Genomic DNA, 27052 nt, shown 5'->3' on the forward strand with positions numbered 1-27052 from the left:
GGGATCCTGTCCTTCGTCTCCTGTACTGTGTTTGCTCTGCTTTTGTGTTGCTTGGGCAAAACTTCAAGCTGAACGCCTTGCTGCCATTTTCATTGCCAGAGATTTCTCTCACTCCCTTCTGTATCTGTATGTATCTGTATCTGTATCTGTATCTGTCTTTGTGTCCCTGTCTTCGCTGCATGTCTGTTTGTCTGCCTGTGTGTGTGTGTCCCTGTCTGGAAATGGCTGACAACAATAGCAACTATCCTTCGCAGTGTATGTTGTGTGTGCTGCACATTTACTTGTTCTGTTCTGTTCAGTTCAGTTCTGTGTCAGTTTCGGTTACGTAAGTAAATTAATTAATTTTCAATTGCTTTAAATAAACAAACAGCTTTCTAAAAGCAAACAACTTTGAGCAGCAGCAACATCAAACATAATGAACAACCTCGAGGACGTTTAACAGGAATGTGGGCTGGGGGCTTTTGGCTGGTGCTGCTGCTGCTGTTGCTGGTGCTGCTGCTTCCGGGGTATGTGGCAGATTGGTCAGGCTGAGATTACGCCAGCGATAACGATTGCAATTACGCAGGCAACGTCGCAACACTTGGGCAAACAGCATTGTTGCCACGTTGCCGCACTTCAGGCGTGGCGCGGCGCGATGCGCGGCATGGCGTTGCTCTTAATTGAAAAGCGACAGAAGGGGCATCCAGGGGACATCCACGGAGGGCGATCCCTTAGACACCCTAACCTAATGCATCGATAGAAAAGCTTTGAATTGAGCTTAGTCCATCTAAAACTAAATGGAACTCCAGCCCATGAGTGGTTGATCGGGAGCGGCGGGGTTCCTTGGATAACTGCATGCCGGCTCATCCTGATCGGTGTGACTGACTGAGGTTTGGGTAAACTGTGCCAGGGAGGGCATCAATAATCTCCTTAAATCCGGCCCATCCACCGCCCTACCATGCCACCCTTAATCGACTGCAGCAACTTAATCTCTGTTTTGCCACGCCACAGCCCACAGCCCACAGCCCACTGCCCGATAGGAACAGTAAGCACTCGACGCACGGGAGGAGCGTACTCGAACAAGCAGAAAAGTTTTTATAGAAAAGTACGCGTATGATGCCACTTGTTCCATCTTGTTTGGCTGTACTTTTCCGAGCGGTGGTGAACTTTAGAGTGCCGTGCCGGGCCGTGCCGTCGAGTGGATATCTCCGACAGAGATGCCAACCTATTTATGGGGCCATCGGTCCCCGCAATGTGGTCCGATTGGCAGGCCTTAATGGGGGTGGAGAGGTGGGGGTGGCGCAGCAATTAGCAGGATAGCCCGGGGAAGGGCGTTCGGAAATAATCCAGAAATAATCTGGGAATCATTCTTTGAATGCTTTTGGATGCGCCCCCCATCGCCATCCATAATGCCCTCACACTCGAGAGAAATTTCTGTTTAATTAGCAAATAAAGCGTAAATCTTGCTGCTCTTAAAGGCCAAAAGCTTTGCCATCCCTAATCCGAGGCGAGAGCTTTCCACCACGCCCACTGCGCAGACTCGCTCTTAGGTCGCCCCCGAATCTCTTCGCGGGCTCTCCCTGGTCTCCTGCCGCAGATGGATGCCATGGATGACATGGATGCCACAGATGCATGCGGCAAAGACAAGTCAAGCTGCTTTCGCATTTAAATGGCGGCGGCTCCTTCGCCCTTTGCTGCAATTGTCTTACCCACAAAGCTGATGCTGATGCAGTGGCAACAGCAGCAGCAGCGGCAGCGGCAGCGGCAGCAGCGGCAGCAGTGCTAGAGCGGGGAGACAGGTGGTATAAAGGGTTGCAAGTGGGTCACTGGGGCAGCAGGCGCAGCAGGGGCAGCAGGGGCGGAACGGCAGAGCAGCAGCCCAGCAGCGGCAATCAAAAAAAATAGAGTCAACATGCAGCGCATTGCAATGAAGACTTCCTGTCGTGCTGACGTCATTACGATGGGATCCCCCCTAAACCCATGACCCCATCACTTTACAGCCATAAAGGCGAGCGCAGGCGTGACCCTCCATCGATGAAGCTTCAAGCGATAGTAAAAGAATCCATGAACACTTCGAAGATAATTTTCAGAGAAATTCTCACGGATTTCAAAGATCTCTTGACGAACTATGAATGGAATTTACAAGCCATGGATGAGATTTGATACCATCATTCGTGGTGCCCTGGTAAGATCTCCTCTGGCTTTGGTTGTGGCCTAGGAGGGACCCAGACCAGACCTACTTCAAGTCCAAGCGTTGTTCCAATTTTCGCACTCACTGTGCCCCGGCCCCGTCCCCGGCCCCGTCCCCGGCCCACCCGTCATCGCCAGACAAGGACATCAACTGTTTCGCTGTGGCTGTCGGCTGTCGCTGTCGCGGCCAGCTCTGCCCAGAGAAGAAACAACAACTGCAACAAATTTCAAAAGTTGCGTCTGCAGTTTTTCAGTTGTTTTTTTGTTGTTTTTTTTGTTATTTTACCATGGCATTTTTGTTTTTGTCCGATGTATTTTTTTATAACCTTTCAGAGGGTATGCGGCATTTCCGAATCCATGCATTCCATGGATTCCATGGTTCATTGCTCAGAGGAGTGGATGATCGGATCATTTCTGATGAGGAGATACAAGCCGTCAGTGCTTTTTTTCCATACCTTATCGAAATGGAATCCCAATCGAATTACAATGGCCTGTATGTACATACATATGTATGTATGTTTAGTACAGTCATAGCAGTGATGCTGATGCTGAAAGAGTAGTAAAAGCTTCGGCTCCGACTTTATTCGAATTTGTTGTGGTTTTTTTTTTTGTGTTTCCAGAGCGACAAACTTTGTTTTGTTATTGTTACCGCCTTCCCGACGTCGCTCTTTTTGTTCGTACTGTGCTGCCTTGTTTTTATTGTTGATGGCATAATAAGAGTGCAGATTTTTGTATTATTAAGTTGAAGTTGCACGCAGTTTGCGGCAAGCGACGGCGCTGCCAGCGCCAGACGCCAGTGGCAGCAACAGCAACAGCAGCAACAACAAGCAAAAACAGGAACCGGAAGGAGCTGCAGCCGGAGAGGAGGAGAGGAGGAAAAGAAAGGAGGCTGGGAGAAATGCAAAAATAAAATGACGGCGGCGGCTAGCCGCAGAAGCTAGAAAATTGGATGAAAAACGGGGGATGGAGAAGCACAGATGGGGGATGGGCAATGAGAATCGAGACAGCGATTAAAGTCGAGACTAAAGCAGCGACCTCCTCCGAAAGAACTCCAACAGATGAACAATAATACCCATAACTACACGAAAAACAGCGCCAGGAACAACTCCAACGACTGCACCAAGAGCAACAGCAACAGCAAAAACGTTGCATACAAATTAGCGCACAAAAAATAATGACCGGAAGAAGCTAGAAGCGTAGAGACTAGGCGCAGAGACTGGGGCCCAGACTGAGCCAGACACATACCAAGGATAAGGCGTACCAGCTGTGGCGCAGACGAAGGATGCTACACAGACTAGGATGCCAGGGACAAAGACAAACAGGGAAGGCGAGGCAATGTGAGTCTAACAGGATATTGCATATGCAGATGATGCTCATAATTATAGCCAACTGGCGGGGCCGATGCTGGCAAAGCGCTCTACGGAATAGGGATCTGAACTTTTAGGGGGCATGCAAAGCCGCTCCAACTCAAGGAAAACTTTAAATTCAAATAATTCCCTCACAAAACACTCCAAAACTCTCACCAACACTTTCACCATAAGATAACAAGACACATCGAAGAGCACATTAGAAATACACCAAGAAAAGCTCACAATCAACACAAAATGAAAGACAAATATGGAAACTATTCCAAGAAATGTCGACTAATTCCATAGATACACACACACATGCACAGTCAAAGGATATGGCGGGGGATCAGCAGCCGCAGCCGTCTCCATGAGAACCCCAGGAAAAGCAGAGAGGAAAATCAAATTGTCGCCATTCAGCGGACTATTAACGCAATTAAGAAGCCCACAAGCAGCCGGGGAGCCGGGGAGCCGGGGAGCCGGGGAGCCGGGGAGCCGGGGAGCCGCAACGTTGAGAGGGTCAAGAGTTCCTTAGTGCGCTGGAGAGAAGGATACACTCATGTGGGGAGCACACAGCACAACAGCATTGTTCAACTTTAATGAGCATTATTAAAAATTAATCAACAATTTACATTTATTTACAAAGGTTGTACAGTGGCCGGAAGCACGGTGCAGGGCATACAGGGCACACAGGGCACGCAGGGCGGTGGTTTGTTGTTGGGGGAGAGTTTAGTGGGTAGTCATTCAACCTCGCTCAAATCCCCTTTGCCAACCACCATCCATGGCTGACCCAAAGCGACCGCACTTCAAACACAACAACAAAAACAACAACAAAAACAGCAACAAAAAACGAACTCAAAATGAAAATGAAACAGAAACTGATGTAGACATTCACTGAAAATTACGTAAATTAAATTTGTTTTTATGGCAGGCAGACGCTTAAATGTACCATCCATCCCTTCCAATCCCTTCCCATCCCTCCCCATCCCTCCCCATCCCCCTTCAGGCTCACACACACACGCACTCAGAGCTTAATAAGCGGCACACACACATGCATGGGAACCCAAAAAGTTGAAGTGAACACGAAAAAATCAAGAATGAAAGGACTCCATCGGAGGCCGAATCCTTGTACTCTTACAGGCACATGTATTCTAGAAGAAGCTATAAGACAAAGAGATCCAATTCCTCTTTAAGCCCGACAAAAAAGTTCGATCACGAGGCATTTATGTGAAGTGCCTTAATAAAAGTGTTTCGTGGTTGGAAACAGGAAGATCATGACGATCGAACATTATGTATCTGCAACAAGATCATCGTGCATATATGAATATGGTGTTGAAGATGTATATACGTACATACATTTTAGAGTATTCATGTTGTTAATTGGGCCTAGTCTTTTTTTTTTAATCGTATAGTCTGCAGACGACGTTATGGTCTGGTATTTCCAGAAGGAAGGAAAATTATACACTCCATCCATTTTCCGCCCTAATACAGTACATCGATGCTGCCTGGTAGATCGAGCTTTCTGTTATTTGTAGCCTTCTCAAATTTCGAATAGGTACAGTTCGGGCGACGAGTTTTCTCCACTTTTACCACAAGTCCTTGCATTATTTTTGCTTATATTATTTTCAAGGACTGATGATGTACACATGGCACAATTCAAACTCAAAATGCCCTCGGAAAGGTTATCTGAAATAAAAAGGAACAGTAAGCTGAGCAAAGCCCAAAACCGGACCGAAGGCAGCCTTGGGGCCAAGCCTTTGGTGGGGGCTGTAGAGAGCACTGAGGGATTCAGGGAATCTAGAGGGGGGCAGAGTAGGGCGGAGCAGAGAAATGTAAAATAAGGACGCAATGGGGAGGCGCTAGACCTTTGGGTCATGCCCAGGCGCTTTTCGGTGCCCTGTTAATAATGAGAAGGCAAACTGCAGGACATGACGGAAGTCCAGCAGGCTGTGGAGCAGGCAGGGGTAGGCAAGCCAAGAGGGTGTTACTGGACAGAGTGGGGAGAAGGGAAGAGGGCTACTTCGGTCAGTGGCTTCATCAATTTTCAGTTTTGTGGTTTTATGTTTGGGCCGAAGAGTGAAAAGTCGAAAAGGTACGCCTGGGAGGGCTCCAACTGCACCCAGATCCGGATTCCAGATCCCAGATCCCATTATATCCCGTAAAGTTTTCCTTCATATCATCATTATCATTATAGCATTTATATGTTGACATTTTCTTCTTTCCTTGTCATTATTCCTCGTCACTTCTTCATTCTCATTTGCTTATAAGGAATAAATAAATAATAATATAATAATGGATCTTTTATCTTCCCTTTAAACATCGTTACCTTTCTTTAATGTTCTCTGAATTAAAGCAAACAAAAATTCCATTCCGATATCATCTTATTTCCAGAAATGTTCACCTTTCTTTCTTGTTCCTTTTCCCCCAAGATTCGCTCAACATCTTTCGACCTCTTTCGACGGGAGACAATCCAACCTTTTGCCTCAACTGGCATAATCATGGAAAAAGTTACGAAATCTTGAATCATGAATTACTTAATTTGTTTACTCCTTTCTGGAACGTTTCAACAATTGAAATATCTCAATTTCAACTTGTTTAACATTTGCCAAAATCCCCCACTATCGCCGCGTCTCCGTCCAGCACTCTGCCATGGAAGCGCCACCAGAAAAGCAGATTTACCAGGCGGCACCTGTGACAGAGTCCCCGAGAGTTTTCCGCCTCTTCAGCTACGGATGATGCTGCTGCCCCATCCCAACCCATACCAACCCATCCCACCCCGATGTCCCCCATCTCTCCATAGATGTCTATGCCCTTGCCCCGTTTTAGTTTCGTCAGGGTGGGGTGGGTCGCAGGGAAGGGTTGTCGGAGGAGAGATAGGGGCTATGGGGCCGTTTCTGTTTTCAACTCAAATTGAAGGCCCCTCGTAACTTTCAATGTCGTTGGGCGAAAACTGGCAAAAAGTTTCATTTACAAGAGGCGGTGGCACCGACCAGAAAGACACCAACAACAGCACTGACAATGCCCAGCGCAAATATCAATGATATGTTTGTTAAAAAACACAACAAGGACAACAAGGACCTTCTGCAACCAGCCGCCATCGTTCCACGGAATAAAGTCTGAAATCTTTTTTGTGCTTGGTCTTCTCTTTGTATACCCTTTCCAAAGGCCATTCAATTTTCACCAGATGTTTGTACCACATAGAAGAAACCATCAAGGATTATTATTGAGTATCGAGTGTTCAAAAGTCGAGTCGATGAAGCATCTGTCGAGCAAAACGACTGTACACTATGAACTTTTTAAATACCACCTTTGTTGGGTAAAATCTCAACAATTAATATTGAACTGTGCTATATTTGCTGCCTTAAAACAATACTCTTTAGTATGCAAATATTTTTGAGAGTTTTACATTTTATTTTTAATTTTGTTGCAGCCAGCTTATAAGCTGGATCGAATCACCATGTCCTTCAATCGAATAAGACATAGGACATCACACTTCTCCCATTCAAAATAAACATACGCTCTAAAAGGGCATCAAAGCCATCGACCCACTGATGCTGGCCTTCGCTTCTCGTTTTGCTTGATTTTGGTTTATTCGGCAACGTTTTTGGTGGGTCGTGTACTTGGCCCCTTTTTGTGTCCGTCCGGACGCCTGGCCCGGAGAGCAGCCATAGAAGAGTTGTCATGAGGCGGCGAAACTTTTGTAACCGGTCGTCGAGGCTGTGAATCCTTCGAGCGCTACTCCTTTTCATACCCGACAGCCGACACCCTCAAAGGCGGCCAATAATTGTAAATTAAAATTGAAACGAATGAAAGCAAATGGAAGATGGAAATGGTAATGATAGCAACAGCAGATACTCGTATTCCGTAAGGGAGAAAGGGAGAAACGAGAAGGAACCCCAAAAAAAAGAGAGGCTAGCTGGCTGGCAAGGATGGTCCTTGTGGACCAATAGACATGTTCACCGTGTGTCCAAGGGAATGCGAATAGGATTGGCGAGGATTGGGATGGAGAAGGGGATAAGGGATGGTACTGCACCGTGTCCTGAGAGTGCTTAGACAATTTTAATATCGTTCGAGATACTATACTATCTGGCTACTGATACCGATGAATGTATCGATGGCAGAGTGCTGTAATTGATTCACTTATCGAGCACTTATTGCGATATACTGCAGAAACAACCAAAAGAATCTCAAATCCCGCCATAACCCTGTACTATGTCCCACAGTGCGTATTATTGTTGTCTGGTGGAGGCCCTCCTCCTGGTCGTCTGGCTAATGGCCAACGCTTTGCCTAATTCCCAAACCCCAACTCCCCGTAGAGGCCGCTGCTGCCTTGGACGCTTTTGTTACATTTAACTAATGCATTGTGCCTACGCATAATGCCCGCATCCATACGAGCAGGCGGACACCCAGGACACTGTAGCAGCAAGGCAGACATACAGTCGGACAGATATAAAGCGACACGCTGGGAGGCCATTGAAAACACACAGTTATTGCTCGTGCTCTCCAGCACTAGAGCCAGCACAGTGGAAGGAATGAAATTGGAAACCATATTCGATATATCGACTTCAAGATTCATTTCTTCACCTTCTTCAGCCTTTGACAGCTTTAAAGTAAAGTAAAAATCGATTTTCAGTGGCTGCGCTACCCCCTTCCACGCGCCTACTTGCGCGTGTCTCTCTCTCTCTCTCTCTCTCTCACAGTCTTCCTCGTGCAGAGTGCGCCCCTGGCGGAGGGGAGCGAGATCATATGGCAGTTGTTGGTGTGAGAAGAGAGAGAGGGAGAGAGCCAGTTGTGGCGAAATAATGGTCAGTAGCGTCAAAATGGAAATAGATAAAATACTCTCAAATTCTAAGCAGATAGGTGAAAAGCATTTGGTGAAAAGAGGAGAAACGAAGTTCAAGAATTAACTTTAAAACATAGCTAGCGGTAGTGCTTCCTCTGACTGAGCATCGGGTATAAATGTAGAGGAGCGACCGTAGCTGCGACTCACAGCGTTCCCGCTTGTTTCAAACTGTAGTTCTTCAGAAAAATTAATTCCCAAAAACACAAGTCAATAATCATTAAACTTGTCCAAAGAATTTCAAAGATAAATCAACAACAATGTATATAATGAACAAATTGTAATATAATTATAATAGTAACCAGTGTTATTCTTAAATAAACTGTGTTTTAACTCTAACCTCGTTGTAAATAAATAAATACATAAATACATATATACAAATACATATATTCTCGTGTCGCCAGTCTTCGGTTGCTTTTCTGCCTGTGATCTGCAACAAGCTTCGGCCACTTATCTTTTCAAGTGAAGCTCTGGCGATTTTCCAAAGCAATGGCCCCACTGTGGTACAAGTAATGCGCCAAGGGTCAAACCCAAATGGCATCCCTTCACTCACACACAGAAACAGACAACAGATACAGACACACATTCGGAGAGACAGTGCACTATGGTCCGAACGACCACTTTTGTTGGCCAAAACCTAATTTTTCAAAGTCAAAACTGAAACCTGGTTTTGATCGCTCTGCATTAGAAAAAGATCGACCATTAAATCTGCGTACCAGAAATTTCCATAGATGGCGCCACATTCGCAAAATCAGCTGTGCAACCCAACTGTTTTTATAGTAAAGCACGTGAAGGGAAAAAGTGACAAATTAATAACCATTTTAGATCTCTCAAACATTGAAAAACCCCAAGACGTGATTAAATTTTTTTGATGAATCTTAATCTGTCGGGTTCTTACTACGTGTTTTGAGTTTTTAACTGTCTCTAGTAGTTGTGATGTCATCGTATTTGAAGGTTAAAGTGAGGCCTTTAACATGTGAGAACTTGTTCTGAAAACTAATTTTTGAAAAGGTGTACAAAGTGAGTCCTACCTAGTCCCACCCTGAAACCTTTTCTGTGTCGTAGATTAATAAATTCTTTTTGAAATGTATATAGTTAGAAATGTCACTTTTTACCACAATTCTTGGAATTTGCATTAATAGAGCATAACCTCAAATTCGAAAATGCAGATTTGTTTGCCGTATGGAATTCAGAGAAGGGTAAAATTATCAACTATTTGAAAACGGATCTTAAGGCGACATATCATATGAAATTAATAAAGCTTTTGAAGATACCAGCAAGAACATTTTTTATCGTTTGGCAACATACCGGAACAAATGCCGGTAAAATTCAAAGATGTTGGAACGAAAATATGTGGATTGGCCACAAGCCTTTATTTCACTACTTTTATCTTTATGCCCAAAGAATGCTAACAAAGTTCGTAAGGCTGTACAGGACCCAGTCGGAGAGCCGGCACATATCTCACCTAACGAGGCGTTAACCTTCCTTCTAGACAAGGATTTCGGCAATAATTTACGGAAACCTTTAAACGATTTTATTTTTATTTAAATCAAAATTTTTTTTAGTCGTGCAACGCGGTTATCTTCAATCAAATATGCTTAATACCTTTTTTCACTATAACTAAAAATTTAAATATGCATTATTAAAAAACGGGCGGTGCCACACCCATTTTTTTTTCTTAAATCCATTTCTTATTGATTATATATATCCAATACAAAAAACTAAATGAAAAAATCTTGTTCCGTTCGGGAGTTATTAATTTTGGCCAACAAGAGTGGTCGTTCGGACCATAGTGCAGTGTAGCCACCGCAAAGGGACTGGGAAAGGGAAAGGGAAACGGAAATGCGGCTGCAAATGTAATTTTGTGGAAAAGTGTCGGACTGTTTCCTTGTACTCTCACTCTCCTCTCAATGGCTAACCAAATTCGTAATCGATCCGGACTTCAACTCGTTTGCCGGCATCAATCAATTATCATTTTGGGGAGTACCCCTTCTCCAGCCGCCCTCCGTTGCATGTCGCACAGAAGTGTATCAATTTCGATTTGATTTCGTAGTGTGAAAATCGACACGCGATTCAGCTGCAGAGCGCAGCCTGACGCCGCCATGAACCCCACGTCCGGCCCCACCAATCGCTGGCGCCACCATCCTGATTCCTGAGCCCTGCCCCATGAGGCAGCATAAATCAATTAGCATTAAGGCGGACGAAAAAACCAAACGGAAAACGGCAAAAATCTGTACCGGCCATTGCCCGAAGGACAAACACTTCACTTATTGTTATCCCCGGCACATAAATAATTGCCGACAAGGGACGAGAAATGCGGAAAGAGGGCAACGAATGATCAGGAGTGCAAGTGAATGCGAATAAACAAGCCCGAAAGGCACTTAATTGTATCAATTTAAGCAGTTAAAAGCGCCAAACGGCCAACGGCGCCAAACAGCAACGGCAGCAGAATGATAGCTAGATACCCTCTAAGGTCGATCGTACATATGGTAGCTATAGGATACAGTCTTCATATTCTGGTGGTATGCTGTACACGGTACACAGAAGTAATCCCATACATCCCATATGCAACACAGGTACCATGGAGCCATCCACCGATGACCAATATCAAAAGTACTGCTACACCTAACTGCTCAAACCAGTTACTTTAATTATATTAAACCATAGATTTAATGCTTGCTAGCAATTCTTAGCCACATGCATACATATGTATGTGTTGTACATACTCGATCATCATATTCTTTCCGTTTCTGTAACAGCGACCACGAACTACTAAGGAATAAGCCATCGTTTGGCATTCAAATATATTTAATCGATTAATAAAACTACAACAACATTCGATTATTTCTTTATATTTAATAAATAGTTTTTAATTGACACATTGTTATATTTCGTTTCACAAGGGAACAGTATGATGAGCTTCTGGCCTCGTGTCTCAGCCTGGGAACCGATCATGGATCTGCAGTCAGCCTATTGTACGTACTTACAGATGTATACATATGTGTTGGTGAAGCATTAATTTAAGAGTACCATTTGGAAGTACTTTTAGGCATGCGAAAATAAAATTAGTTTACTAGCTTTTAAGCGCTAAGATAGGGAAGTGCCTTCCCAATGTGCGTAGTACTCCCGCAATATCTGGCCGTGAATTGATCACAGTACCTGCAAGGTAATGGACGTATGGTGCCTTACAGTATATGATTTCCGTATCGGACTTACCCACCAGGGCGTTTCGCTTTGCTTCCCCGTTACTAGTGCTCTGCATCTAATCCTCCAGGTGCATGAGAACTTTTATGAACTTCACATCGACGACGAGCTTTGGCGTGTTTTAGTAGAGATATCTGTACTCCTGCAGAAGCAGGAAACATCGGAACATATCCTATGTGACGGCCTTGCCTTGAGTAACTTAACTCAAGTAAAAGCCTAGATCATACACTATGCCCAATATGTATACGGTCAGAGTGCAATGGGGGTTTATAATAATAATAATAGTAATCTTATAAATATTTAGGCTCGTTAATTTTGCTATCAAGTACGTTCCACTCATCTGTTGCCTGTCGGGCATACCCTCAGCAATGAAGGGTACCACAACGGGGGGAAGAACACGGGAAAAAAATAACTGGAGGGAAAACGCACCCGCTGCCCCCGCAGGAACGCACACTTAGGGAGACACTCATGCACACTCTCACACACTGGCAGAAGGAAAGAGATGGCGAGAGAAGCGGTGAAAGGGACGGCGATAGACAAAAGGCAAGTCAATTTCATTTATTTTGTCACTTTTGTTGTTTTGTTGTTTGACAAGAAGCTGTTGTTGTTGTCGCTAGTGCCTGACATGTCTGTGCGTGTCGCTACTGGTTTTTCTTTCTCACTTTCGCTCTCTTTCTCTCTCTTTCTCTCTCTCCCTCCATTGACTTATTACTGGGAAATCTTCTGATTCTGCTGACTGTACCCCTTCTCGACTGCTTCACTACTCGACTGCTTGACTGCTTGAATCTTTTTCCGCCATTTGCTGACGCATTTAAATTCTGTTTTCACTGACATCGACACATCGACAGCCATTGACTGCCATTCAGGAGGGGTTTCGGTTTCGGTATCGGTGCCGGTGTCGGTGCCGGTGCCGGTGTCGGGGATGCAATGACCCAGTGACAGGACGCGCCAAACTGACTCAATTACTCCGATACTTGTATAACAGCTGGAAGAAGACCGAAGATGGCCCTGGAGCTGGAGACCGCCTCAGAAATTCAAAACATCTTGTGCGAGACACTCGGTGTTGGACGCAATGCATCTAACGATTACGTAAGGAAGGCATTCCGCATGAAGTCAAGCCTTCATCATATGGACCTTAAGTTCTTGGAGGTAGTGCGGCATATGAGTTGCCATCCAATGGGGGCAAGCGCTCAAGAGACGAGAGGGGCCATGAGATGGAAACCAAACCTGATCTAGGGGAATGGAAGTAGTTATATTCTTCAGAATATAAAGTGAGTGATTAAATTGAGTAAAATGATTATGATTTATTAAACTGAATGCAATTAAGGCGTGATTCAATTGAATTCAATTTGCAAATATACGAAATAAATATAGACCTTAAGTATAAGCTTCATTTGAAGTGGCATCTTTGCTTAGATTTTGATAATTTAAAGACCTGAATAATGAATAGAGGGTATGTTTTCCATCCGCACACTTTTGTTGTCTAGGTTTCGAGCCGATCGGCTATTCGCGTTGCGAAATTTTGAGGAAGATTTTCATATTTTCCACCACCGATGCATCGGGGGAAAATGTTTCAGAGATACAGCAACAGCAACAAGAAAAGCAGTGGCATGCATAATGCATGATGACAGAAGAAGAGGCGAGTATTCTGTGGCATGTGCGACTCCCCCAACCTGCAACGTGCAATCAAAACCAAACACTTTTAGACGCGAAAGCAGCGACGTTTATGCGTGTGTGCGTGCCCCGAAAGTGGTCGCCACGCCCATCGCCCACGGCTGGCCGCTCGACTCCCCCTTCCCACCGTTCCAACCCACACGTCAGGCCGATGGAAAACATTGCTATATCCTTCCAAAGGTGTTATCATGATTCAAAAGCAGAAATTATTTCCTACCCCGATCCTACACTATATCCATATCTATAGTATACTGTATATGTACTGTATTTGCAAACATCATAGATTATATCATACATCCTTCATTGTAGAAAAGTGGTAACATTTAAGGATGAAATTGCTTTTCAGTTCCATTACGTATATTTCGTTTGAAAAACTAGTTAAGCCTTCAGTATAAATATAATATATATACCTTAATATACCTTATAATAAAATATATACAACAAAAAAACCCAATGGAACGGAATGGAAAAGAGACTTCGTCGCCACTACTGTACCTATTCGAAACTAAGAAGGTTATAAATAACATTAAGGTCGATCTACGTACAGACTGGGAACATATCGTACTATACGTGCATAATGTATGTATAATGGCGGTAAACATTCCAACCATTGCCATCTTTGCGGGCCATAAAGGCTCCGTAGGCTGCGGGATGCCTTCGTTCTATTAAATGAATTCGATTTTCACCTAAAACTATGTTTCGACCAGAAATGACCACACCCACTTGATTTAGATGGCGTGAAGCTCCGATGGATGGCACTCGGATGGTATAGGCTAATTCACAGTTAAGGATGGAAAGGGGTTGTATTTGGCATACAAATTGGAACATTTCCTTTTATTTCTGAACAGCGAAAAATATGACGTATGCAGAATAAGTTTTTTTTTAAATACAAAGCGAATGCCTGAACTATATGTACATATATGATAGATCTCTGAATATGAAGTCGTGTTACAATAACTTTAAAATTCACGGTAAACCACTCACTTATTATATACCCTCACTTATTATAAATAGATCCAGAGGCAATCCTATGGACTATTTGAGCAGTTCGCTGACATCACCCAAGTGGTTGGGCAACTCTTTGACAGCACCAGCCAGGTCGGAGACAGAACAGACATAGAGATAGCCTCCCTGCATCAACTGCCTGCTTTTGTTGTTGGCCTTGGCCACCCAGCCAAGCCAGGGAACCTTCTCCTCTATGGGATCTATGGGATCACAGATGACATTGGGATCTTTGATTTCGCTGAGGATTGCGTTTGGACTGTTGACGCCCACCAGTGCGATTCCGCGGCTTCGGTTGACTTTGTCAATGAGTACCCGATAGAAAAGACGGGGCACTTCCAACACTTGCCTCTTGTTGGTATCTGTAGCCAGGTGGACAATGGCACTCGCATTAGGGAATGGCATCTGGCCATAGGTGCCCGTGTAGACTTCGACCTCGATGCCTGCATTGGCCACAAAGCGGCGTGTGGCCTCCTCCAGATTTTGCCATGACCCAGCATTGAAGAGCTGCCACTGAGGCGCCGTGTTCATGTAGTTGAAGCTGCTGCGTTGCTGACTGGCATAGATGAGATCCGCCTTGGCCACCAGATGACCGCGGGAAAGGAACTGGTTTTCCTTCTTGTTCACAAGACCTCCCAGGAGGCTTTGCTGATTTTTGAACGAGTAAATATTATTCATGTCATAGCCCTCGAAGTGTCCGGCAGTTGTGAACTTGGGCCTCTTCACCTTCTGCTGGAAGTGCTGGCTGGCGGGGGTCAGCTGATGGACGGCGTAGTGTGTGCGCACTGTTTGTGGGTCGTGGCACAGATTCATGGTCTCCACGAATCGGCCACGCCCGATGTCGTAGCCCACGCGAAACAAATGCGACTGATCGGCTGGGCTGGGCGAGGATCCGCAACTGCTTTCTAACTTCTCCACCGTGTATGTCATCGACTGGGAGCAGGTGAACTTGCGAAACTCCAGTTTCGATCCATTCAACTCGAACGTCGTGCCCTGCAGACACTTTGGCTGTATGGATTCCCTGTATTCAGTGATTTCCGAAAAGCTTCCTCTGCAGTAGAGCTCGATGGGATGCCCACTAGGTATCTCCAATTGGCCATTCGCATTGGGCAGCCAGTACAAACTCGTATTTGGTCGAAGGTAAAGCGGCTGAAATGATCTCGGCGGGGGCAGATCCCTTTGCACATCCACTTTGCAGGACGCCCCTGAAATTTCAGTAATTCAGTAATCGTTTAGCACTCGAAATGCAGGTGAGGAATTTATTATTAAAATGAAATGTTATTACCCGATACTCAAAATGATTTATGCGGAAGGTGGATGTGTGTAACCCCCAGAAGGAAGGTTTTTCCGATCCCATAGAGTATATATATTCTTGATCAGCAGCAAAAGCCGAGTCGATAGAGCCATGTCTGTCTATCCGTCCGTCTGTCAGACTAAGTATCGGGTATAAATATAGAGTAGCTGCCTGACAAAGTTAACGCGAGAGCGACAGCTTTTTCCCAGCTCTCCATTCAAGTTGCCCGCATATCTACTCACCTTGCCTCCACGCCGTCCCAGTGCCGTCTATATGTAGTCCATCGAGATCTTTAATGATCTGGCCTACTTCTGGACTGGGAGTAATCGCCTCACGTGCCCGAATCTCTCTCAGACTCACGCTTGCCGCGATCACTGCGATGAACAGAAGTCGTGCCGAAAGATTCATTCTTTTCTCGAGCTCTACGAGGCCGCTCCGGTCGCTAACCGGCCGCTGACTGAAGCATTTCTTGAACCAACAGGTGCTTTTATATTCTCTCCCTCCCTTTTTGGAACGCGTGAGCGTCCCCCCGCATAAGAAATCTCTTTTCTTCACACAACTAACCAAGTGGCTTCTCATTTTCCATTGGGCATTCAGCGATAAAGCGAGAGAGAGCAAGCTCAAAAGCTCAATTGGCTTGTTAATAATATTGACATTTTATTCTGTTAAATAATTATTGTTAATTTATTTTTGCTGAGGAAGAAAAGAAAAAAGAAAATTCTTCCGTGCGAATCCAGTGCAGGTTGGTCTAGATTGGGTTGGTTTAATTGTGTATTGTGCCAATATCATTGCGGATAATATGTCAGGGCCAAAAGTATATTCATAAATTATTTCTGGCTTTTACGTGTCCAGTTGACGTGACCTTATGAATTGACGTTTTAAGAACGGATTTTTATTTGGACGAAATTGGGGCTTGTTTGTTAAATTGTTAACGAAATTGTTATATCCAAAAATAAACCGTTGCAAAAAGGAGGCAATATTTCAATGCTATTCATTTTAGGATGTTGTGCATTGACGTCTGTTAAAAATGGTTTTAGTTGTGGACAACAAATTATTTCCCCTTTTTTTAATTTAATGCTTAGCCCTTTTAAACGGGTAAAATATTTATTGTTCTCCGGTATTTGTTGGTTTTCCCAACCTTTGAATGCTTTTATCAATTTCGAAGGCAGGCCAGTCCCGTCCCCACTCTTCCATCCTTCCGCTTGATGAAATCATCAACTTTGGGCAAGGGTTAGCACCAAACCGCGACCCACCGCACCACCGCACCACCGCACCACACCTTGCCAAACGCTTGTGCCACTCGGTCGGACGGTCGACTGCCTTTCTTGTGGCGGACAAAACGCTTATCTATAAACTAGTCCACGAAAAATCAAAGTTTAACAGAATCATACACAAAAGGAGCAGGAGTAGCAAGACGATAGGGGGGTGGAGCGGACACACGGGGTAGTAGCAGGAAAAGAGAAATAAGGATGACTGCAGGGTAGTGCTGTAAAGAGCGAGAAAGGAACATTCCACCTACACGTATTATTTTTAAGACAGTAAATTCGGTGCTTGCTTACATCTAATATGACTAATTTATCATGTATTTAAGAAGGAGGGGCAAGCTGGCCTATTGAAGGAGCAGTGGTTAGCATCGGGGAACAGCAGTAAGTTGGGCCGAGCAGTATTGAGTAGAAAGAACACTTTAAAGCGTTAATTTGTTGACCCTCTCGTTTTGGTCAACAGCTTTGATGTGTGCTTTTGGGTGCTTATCTTGCTGAAGTAGGACTCCGAACGCGACGGTAAAATGTCATAAGTTTGCATTTAGAAAGGTTCAGAAAAAGAAGATTAGTTCAACCCCACAATAACAGTTCACTTGGACCCAGTTAAAGGCGTGTGTGCAAGTACCAATCAGAGTAAGGCAGACAGTGTGTGTAGTAGAGTATATTATAACTTGGGGAAGGTCATTCACAAATAAAATAAACAGAAGCGGGCCCAGATGACTTCCCTGTGGCACTCCTGAAGTAGCATTAACAATATTTGACAACACATTCGAAAACAAAACAGTACGTTGAGTACGGTTAGAGAGATAGGACAAAATCGAATTTAGAAGATTCTTTGAGAACCCTAATAAAGAGAGCTTGTGAATACGCAGAGCATGGTTCACAGAAACGAGTGCCATGCTAATTTCCGTAAAAACTACATACATCCGTCTGCAAACCACTTTGAAAATCACGGGGGATGTACCCGCAGAAAACGATATGTCCATAGATGACAAAAATGCTAGAAAAATGCTGTTAGCTTGCGATAGTACGGTAGAGTACGTTGCTTGGAAAAAGGTAGCGAATTAATTTGCAATACCAACAGCAGAAGCTTCTGTTTTGTTCTGGTAATGAAGGGAAGGAGGAAAAGCATTTTAATTAGCTTAGAGTTAACGAACGAAAAGAATTTTTTAGGATCACTACGAAATTTTCCACTACATTGTGAAAGGTGTTGATTATAGCAATATTAACGGCAAGGAACTGAGAACGAGCGGAGGAGTATAGGAGGATAATAATGCCAAACAAAAATTAATTTTTCTAGCTGATAACTACACCCAAGGTATACACCACAGTTTATGGCATCTTTTCGAGCAAAGCTTTGACAGATGGAACATGCATAATGTACAACAGAATAAAGTAAATGTAAGAAGTAAGTAAAGTAAGCGTTCAGCAATGGATGGCGCCAGTGATGCATGTAGTGGAACACCTATTATACATGTAGCTTACACATGTGAGTAATCATGAAGATTTCGAAAATATTAATATATACGGTGGATTTCAATGTTCATAGAAAGCTAAATATATACATATGCACATGTATGTGCGCACATATACAAAGTGTGAAATTGGCGTGCAATCAAATACGGCTTCAAAAACTAAAATCTATGCTGTCTTGCAGTAAATACGAGTTTAAAAACTACTCACTTTTCCCATACCACCTTATAATACGCCCAAAAATGTTTGAATTTCAATTGTAAAAGCCTTTAAAATGATTGAATTCTGAAGAACATAAATGAAAACTAGTTATTTTCTTAAACTTTTAATCAATGACAATGCCCCCTCATAGAACACAATGACTTTCGATAATCCCCCTAATCGGGGGCTGATGCCAGATCCGCGACCACGTCCACCTCTTTTTATTTGTTGTTCTTCTCCCGAAAATGGCGTTAACATGTTGCTGCGGGCGTGGCACCGTAGACCCGGGTCCACGTCCCGAACCGACCCCGGGGGCAGTGTGTCAGTGCCGGCGTCGGGGGACGACATCGGTAGCTGAAACAACAAACAATGATTATTGTTTATTAGAATAACAATATGACCAGCAAATGCCCAAAGCTGACACGTTTATTAATTACCACAAAGCACCGGCACCGGCACCGCCACCGCCACCTCCACCTCCACCGCAACGCCACCTGAAAGCCTCTCAGCACTTTGGGGTTCACGGGTGGGTTGTCGGGTTGTCTCCGGCTCTCCAGCGCTCGAGCTCTCAGTTTCTCAGGGTTCATTCACTCACATTAATTGCTACCCGCATTATCCGAATCCTTGATGGCTAGCTTGCTTTTGGATCTTCTGCTTATTTTTAATGAATGCATTCATTGATTTTTAATGATTTTATTAGCAATTAATTGCGATTGCTGGTGGCACAGCTGCTTAAGCCAGAGGCGGTGCTTAGGGGATCACAAGTGGAATAAATCATCGATGAACAAGCGATGGAGGAAGAAGAACAGCAGCAGATGGGCGATAGACACCGATAAACAGCGATTGACCAGCGATGAATAACTGAGTTTTCTATAGATTTCTAAAATATATAGAACCTTTGGCCCTTAGGCCCTTGGCACACCCCCGAAGTAACCTTTCCCGATCGATCGTTCTTCTGGTGGCCATACCATAGACTGATCGTATCTCTGGGACACCAGTTCGATGTGTTCAAAATTGATGGCAATAAGCAAAGGGTATCTTAATTAGAGAGCAAAAAACCACACAACGTTTAGCTTTCGGTAAACAACAGATATATCACCTGCAATAACAAAAAGTTTAATCGAAAAAAAATAACGCATACCAATGGATTCTATATAAGCTCTAAATTTGTGCATGACAATGGACTTTCGACAATTCGTCGTGAGGGCGGCTGCCAAAGGTAGCTTCAGTGACTGAATGACAGACGGACTAGCAGACAGACAAACAAACAACAAAACACGAGTTGAGCCAGCGGGTCAGAAGCGAGGCATACAATTGACGATTAATCGATTAGCTGATATTTGACACCCGGACAATTATCGGCCACGAATGCCACTCAACAACACACAGGTCAACGGGGAAGAGGGGAGTAGTGTATGGGAGAGTTGAATGCATGTCGAATTCCGGGCCTGAACAGCAGCCTGAACAGCAGCCTGAACACTGGAGAACACGCACAACTCAAACCTACACAGATAATTAACTGCGTCGAAACTCCCCAATCAACAAACAATCAAGCCAACCAGGTAATTGCTATATCCACTGCCAGCCATATCAATATCCGTTTCCATCTTCGATATGCATAAATGTATGTAATCATCACTAAGTAATAATCGTCCTCATACTCGTACTCGTACTCGTACAAGGATTTAGACGAGTAGGGGATGTTGTTGCAGACTGGTTTGGAAGCTCCTCAATGTTATCTCCTACTCGATTTGATTGAGGCAAATATATTGTTTATGGGCAATGGTATCTCCAAAACTTCAAAAAAATGTCCAAACATAAATCTATTATCTATCTATTTATTATCTTTAGGAAACATTTTATTTAAAGCTTTTATCTTTTCCGAAGCCCCAAATCAAAGAGCATTCACAAATCGCATACAGCTTTAACTATTTATCAACGCTTTTATGATTCATTTTTTTTTTCTAAGACCAATCTTGTTTCGTGTGGCTTTTGTTTCTTATAACGAGATTATGACAGTTTTGTGGATCGTTCACCGTTTTGTTTTATGATATCTCTAGCCGAAAATTGGCCTTAACGATCGACCGATCGGCGATCAGGCAGCAATCAACGCCAAGACGGGTCCAACTTTCGATAGATCAGAATTTGCGGGGGGGCTGGCTGGCTCTGGATCCCTGGATCTAGATCTCAAATCTACTTTTTTTATGTATTGTCATAAATAAATTTGCACATTAAGTGTAAACATTTCATTTGCATTTAAGTTGTTCTGGTTTACAAGAACATACTACGAATATTTTTAGTCAAATTTCTGTGTTTAATTTTCTTTTTAGTGATGGCACCCTGCAACGATTTTTATGGGCCTAGAAGGCGGAGCGACGTTGAAGTGCATTGAACCTTTCATTGGAACGGATCCGAGCTGTTGAAAGGAGAACACTGATTCGCTGCCGACCAAGAAATCGCCAATTCATTTTTGATTTCCATAAAAATATGAATATCTGATAAGCACAGACTTTCTGGATTTTAATTTGCTTAAAACTAAGTGATAAATGAGACGAAGTACAGAGATACGTTTACGTTGTGTAGTTATTTTAAAGCCATACAGCTATGCAACAATCTGTAAGATAGCCAAGCGAGTGGTCTAACAAATAGAGTTTGTATTAGATCATATATGATCATTTCATAATATATATACATAACTATTAGCTTTATATGAATGTAAATCAAGTAAGAAAAGGAAAACTGAGCCCTTCAAGCGGTTCATAGCACATATGATCGAATCTAACATTCCCCCATTTGTTAAGCAGTAATAAGCAATACAAATAATATATGTGCTTTTCAAAATGAAGATTTTGCTCGAAATGTATGGCTTAGATTGATGATAAATACATAATGTTCGATACCATGAATTCTGATATTTAATAGTATGATTATCTATAAATAAACACACCATTTTTGTCTTTAAAGGTGTCTTTGAACTATCAAATATTACATACACTGCCACTGACTCCTGTTTGAGGCACTTGAACACCAGTTTCCATATGCAACTCCATATATGTATCTATGTATCTCTCAATCGCGTGTCGTTTATATCTTACTAAAATATCTAAAATCAATCTAAATTATTTGCGAGAGCAAAAAACATTAAGTTTATTTTTCATATTTGTTTAATCTGTTGATTTCTTACACTTGATTTTTTTGTGAATAATAATTTTGGCATTAAAATAAAGATGGTTTATCTCACAGTCAATGAATGTCAGCACTTTTCCTATCTGCATTTCTGTTTATGCGTGTGTCTATGTGTGTGTGTGTGTGTTTGTGTGTATTCTCCCTCGTGTTTTTGGATCTGTGTGTGTTTTTGTGCCACAGCATATGTATTTGTTTGGCCTATTTAGGTAACATTTTGCTTGTAATTTCCACAGAATGGCGGCTAGGATGAGCGCTTTTGCATAGCTAAATGCCTCACACAGACATCCTCCACAGACCCTCCACCGCTCACTCCATCCCCCTTCCATCCTCAGCACACAACATCCCAGCATCCCCACCGTCCCTCATGTCCCCTACACCTAGTATTCCCATATCTTTTGCCTTATTTTATGTGACAGTTTTATTTATTTAGTTTCTTTTTTGTTGCTGCTGCTGTTTTTGCTGTTTTTTCTGTTGCTTTGCCTCTTTTTTTCTCTTTATATTTTGTTGTTAGTTTTAGCCCATCAAAAACAGAGAAAAAGAGAATCACAGAGGGAGAAAGACTTGATTGGGGGGAGACGCAGCAGAAAGAGCCTTTTGCATGTCTGTTTCTGATACCCTACGCGTATAGAGGGTATGCGTATTGGGATATTCACGAAAGGCTTTCGCTTCCAGACGGAAGCATCTCAAACGCATACCTTTAATACACAATCATTTTCTGTTTAGTTTCCTCAGTTTTGGGAGACTGATTTGTTGCCAGTTTGCTTCCCAGTTTAAGTGTTGGAGCTGCCAAAAACTATTTCAACTGTTCAACTATGAGATAATCAAATAGATCTTGCACTCCAATTTTCCCGATGATGATCGCGCAGCTAAAGGTGTATACAGACTTCGTTGCAGCCAAAAATTGCTTTCAAGTATTTCTTTTTATTTTATTTATTTCTTGTTGTGGTTCTTTTTGCTTCTTTTCCAGCCTCTTCTGCTGGTTCTTTTTTTCAGCCGCTTCTTGTGCTTGTTGTTAGAGATGCGCTTTGCGCTTTTTGCGGTTTCTTGGCCATGTTAATGACACTCACAGGCCCAGCAACAAAAACATGGAAAATATGGTGGCGGAAGCAGAGAGAAAAATAAATGTCACAGTAACACATAAAGGGGTGGGAGTAAATATCGTACATCTAACACCTCTTCAAGGGCCCCCCTGCCTCCCTCTGCCGCTAAGATCTGTCTCTCAATCCTCCCAAGACCCCTCCTGACACCATCTTCAACTACACACATACATATGTATGTATGTACATATGTATATGCTACACAATCCCCTTCAACATTCACCTGTAAACAAGTACAGTGAAAACTGCAACTCAGATAGAGTCGTTTTAGAGGAACTTTTTGTTGAGAAAACAATTAGAAAGGATCCCTGTAAGCCGAACATTGGGAATAAATTGTCCATTCAAAAGAAACGCTATATAACTTTGATGAAATGATTATTATTCGATGTTTACGTATGTTTTCTAGCTGTATACTCGCATGCAACTGTCTATATACTACCTACCCATCAATCTATCTGGCTCCTATACGTACATATCCCTTTGGCCGATGTTCTACTGTCCTTGCCTTGGAACACATTAACATTGGGCAGCTAAGGGCTCACCCCAAAAGCCCAGAAGCACCATCCCATCGCATCCTCCAGCCTAACCCTCTGCCCTTCCCCTTTTCTAAACTTTCCTCTCCCTGTCGCTCTTCCTCCTCCGTCCACCGCCCTGCAGGCTCTTCACGTTGCCACTAATGGGACATTTGCAATTAAATTACTCGAATAAAGCATGTAAATTGCCAGTGAATGGAGGCGGCAGTGTGCTCCAACCCCCATCTCTGACACATAAGCACAGGAAGTACATGTCCGTCCACCTACCTTCCTCTCTCTCTCTATATATATATTTACCCTGTTGCCCCCGCGTAGAGGTGAAAGTGCGGAGCCAACAGTGCGTATGTGTAATGTGCTTGGGCCTGGCTAAGTATGCTAATGCTAAGGCTACCCCCTCCCCCTAATGACCCCAGCAACGACAACAACAACCAAAAATTAATTTCGAGAAAATTAAAAATTTAAGTTTTATGTTTCCCAAATGCAGCAAGGTGGCAGATGGGTTTCCAAGATGGAAAGATTCAAGGAAATTGTAAAGTTTTAAATTCGAAAATGAGGGAAACTCGAAATAGTCCGAGTCACGAGTGCGAGTGTACGAGCGGGTCCGGCATTACGGATGCCGGATCTCGCGCTGTTGTTTACCTAATCATTCATAGACTGCGGGGGGGTGTGAGGGGGTGGTGTTGTGGTTGAGCGGAACAGAGGGAGCAACCTAGAATGAAAGGAGGTTGTGGTCCGTCTCTCCTTCTGGCCCAACGGCGACGACAGCTGCAAGAATGTTCCCGCAGAGTGAAATTCTCTGTCCAGCAGACACACGTTCTTGCAACATCCTTCACAAGGTGCACCAATCATACAAGGTAAGGCACATATTTCGTAGGTCCCTCTCTCTCTCTCTCTTTCCATCTCTGCATATCCAGCTTTTTAAATCCTGCGCATTGATGCTTAGAGCGCCAGAGAGAGAGAGAGAGAGCACACAAAAATTTCCCTCAGCATCAGCTGTTTTGTGGCGAAAAAGAAATATTTCCTACCAAACTGTTATACAGCCGTGACGGGCAATTCAAACGACTCCGCTTTAGGTTCATTGAACCTCATGTTGGAGCGCTTTGGTTGGAGCTCTGGTTGTTCTTTTTTTGCCCATTTTTTGGGGCCACCAATTACATTGCGGCCAATTCTCGGGGCTTATCTAAAGCCCCAAGTCACGATTTCAATTTGCAAGCGAAAAGAGCCCCAAATCGATCTATTGATTTCATATTCAGCGCTCAGAGTGGACGACATAAATCAAAATCTGTTTGCGACAAATGGTGACAGAAGCGAGACGCACCTCAAGGGCATCGTAGGGGTGGGGGGCGGGTTGGGATGATCTAAGGCAGGGTCTAAGCAGGTTTTTGTGACAGAATTCCCGATATGCTGCAGTGTAATGCGATAGGTGCTGCAGACCACAGTACCAGTATCCCCCTCCTTCACATTGGGGACGACGCCACTACCTCTTACGCGCAAGATCGGCCTGGAGCCCGCCCGCAGACAGACAGACCCTTGGAGACTATGTTGGCAATTAATCAGCTGATTGCCTGGCCGCAGCAATTAGCCGGAATGGGACGGAGCACGCACTTGCCGTAATGCCGTCCCTTTTTTCAGGTGCAGAGGAGAGCAGAGAGAAGAGCACACGGCCTCACCTTGCATGTTTACCGCTTCCTTTGCATACCAAAGCAGAATGCGTTGACGGCAGCAGAGACGCAAGTGGCGGCAGCAGCAGAGAAAAAGCGCCAACGAAAAGACAAAAGCAAAAAGACAGCAGCAAAACAGGAGGCTCTTCAGCCGGTGGGCCGAAGCATTGCATACTCTTTCCATGTGGCAGCTACGAAAATGTATAGGCATTGTAGTGTTGTAGTAATTCCTACAAATTGGGCTAAGTCGAAACGTAATCCAATTGCAATTTTCTAGGTTAGAATCCATCAGCTGCTTAGCCCGCATGCAGTATGGCAGCACTTTTACTTTTGCCGAAACTTCTCGAAATTTACAGCAACTTGCCTGTCTTCCAAGTCCTCCGCTAATGCGAAAGATCGAATATGCGACCACGAATTACTCGAAGAGTGCATGGCCACAATGGCACAACACCCGGCTATAACTTCGGAACCACAGACCACACACACAGAGAATCATTGTCATATATGTACATTTCTATCGAATTAATTAGTTTATTATTATTATAGTTTATTAAGATGCCAGAGTCAGAATATCGGAGGCAGCCTTGGCATCAGTGAAGACAATGTAGCGGGTCCGGACCACGATGCCATGGCTATTGACGATCTTAATCAGACTGTGGGCGTAGCTCATATGGGGGCAGTGCCATATATCTGCGAGATGCATAAGCTGGGCGCTCAGCCAGGTGGGAGTCGACTTGGCGATTAGGAGCAGCTTGGCTCTTCCAGTCATAATGGCGCTGACGATGTCGTCGCAGGAGCATTCGAAATCCCCGTCCGCCACATGCACAGCGACTAAGCTCATCTTTGATAGCTGCTGAAACTAAAGCACTATTAGATCCTGCACAAATTGTCTTCTTCTTACGTACTCATACCTTTTTTTCAACGAGATGCAAATTTATTGATGTCTGTTCTACCGACAGCCTTTCTGCCGAACTCTTTGGCTCTTCTTTCGACTGATTTTTCTTGGTAATGTCTATGGAATTAAGCACAATATTAAATTGTGTTATCCGCAAAGTTTCTTACTAATTCGTACCTTTTTCTAAGACTCCGAGTTTTCTTCCGGCCGACTTTTTTCTATCTTAATGACTAGGCAGCTCTTCTTGTGACGTCCAAAGTTTGACAAGCTAATCATACCGATAACCCTCTGTCAAGTGTGACCAGGGCTGTCACCACTGTCTAACATTTTGCTGAGAAGCTTTGCAGTCCTTATTGTGTTTTAGGCGCTTCGCTCGTTCCAAGAAATTACTGAATGATTGGTAGAACTTTTGGTAATATTAATATAAAGTATGTATATTTATATATATACATATATAAAGTATTTAAGGCTGCCCTACATCAGCTAGAGTTTTCAATAAGGTGACCAGAGTGCATCAATAATCATCCGCGCTGTTAAACGGTAGCCCTACTCAATCAGCTGTGCGAATTGTTTACAGAGCGCTTGTTTGGGCAGCGTTAAATTGTATTTAATTTGTGTACTATTCGGTGATCAGAGCGGATAAGGAGTGCATTTATTGTGCCATCGAAAATACACGATACCTTATTGAAGGGTATACCAGCAGCGACGTCAACGACAACGACAACGCCAACGCAGTGCGCATGAGCAGCGCGTTGAGAGAAGTGGCAGAAGCAGAACTGCGCAGCCGCCAATATTATAAAAAAAGACCTGGACTCGGAAGCGTCTTGACGTTGGCGCTCAGCCGCTGCGCTGTCGCTGTCGCTGCCTATCTCACCTACCTTTACCTTTACCTTTGCCTCTGCCACAGTCGCTGTCGGTGCCTCTGTCCACCTTCGCTGCTGTTCCGCGCACTCAAAAGACGTTGAAATGCGAGCGCCGGGCGTCGTACGAAATCAGAACGTTGCCGCTGCGCAGACGCATAGCACGCGCCCAACACACCCACACACACACGCACAATCGGGAGTTATACTCGCTTATACTCGGTACACCACCCATCCACCCGCTGGAGCAAGCCGGCTTGCCATATAAATGTATTGAAAAAACAGAACAATTTTTAAAATACTTCCACAATTTCAAGGAATCTGAACAATTGTTTTGCTAATTTTTTCCGTTTTT

General features: G+C 43.8%; 1 protein-coding gene and 1 long non-coding RNA gene across 6 annotated transcripts; both read right to left on the reverse strand.

Moving 5' to 3' along the window:
* Positions 1-13678: 13678 nt before the first annotated feature.
* Positions 13679-15983, reverse strand: LOC6902048 (uncharacterized). Its single transcript, XM_002133546.3, has 2 exons — positions 15772-15983; positions 13679-15440 (listed from the first exon to the last, which is right to left on the reverse strand). The coding sequence occupies exons 1-2, from the start codon at positions 15935-15937 to the stop codon at positions 14269-14271; spliced, it is 1338 nt and encodes a 445-aa protein (XP_002133582.2). The 5' UTR covers positions 15938-15983; the 3' UTR covers positions 13679-14268.
* Positions 15984-25449: 9466 nt separating this feature from the next.
* Positions 25450-26816, reverse strand: LOC6902047 (uncharacterized). 5 transcript variants are annotated; one of them, XR_001452590.2, is made up of 4 exons: positions 26728-26816; positions 26015-26243; positions 25854-25954; positions 25450-25792 (listed from the first exon to the last, which is right to left on the reverse strand). It is a non-coding gene; the product is annotated as an uncharacterized lncRNA (long non-coding RNA). The 5 variants fall into 5 exon arrangements; XR_004470563.1 differs by having other exon boundaries at positions 26722-26808; XR_001452591.2 differs by having other exon boundaries at positions 26716-26804.
* Positions 26817-27052: the final 236 nt, after the last annotated feature.

The sequence above is a fragment of the Drosophila pseudoobscura genome, chromosome X (genome assembly GCF_009870125.1).
Source record: "Drosophila pseudoobscura strain MV-25-SWS-2005 chromosome X, UCI_Dpse_MV25, whole genome shotgun sequence".
Classification (NCBI taxonomy): Eukaryota; Metazoa; Arthropoda; class Insecta; order Diptera; family Drosophilidae; genus Drosophila; species Drosophila pseudoobscura.

Coding starts and splice junctions, on each gene's coding strand:
- LOC6902048 (XM_002133546.3), bottom strand. CDS start 15,937: ATGAATCTTTCGGCACGACTTCTGTTCATCGCAGTGATCGCGGCAAGC. Junction 15,441..15,771: donor TGGGACGGCGTGGAGGCAAG/GTGAGTAGATAT, acceptor CTGAAATTTCAG/GGGCGTCCTGCAAAGTGGAT.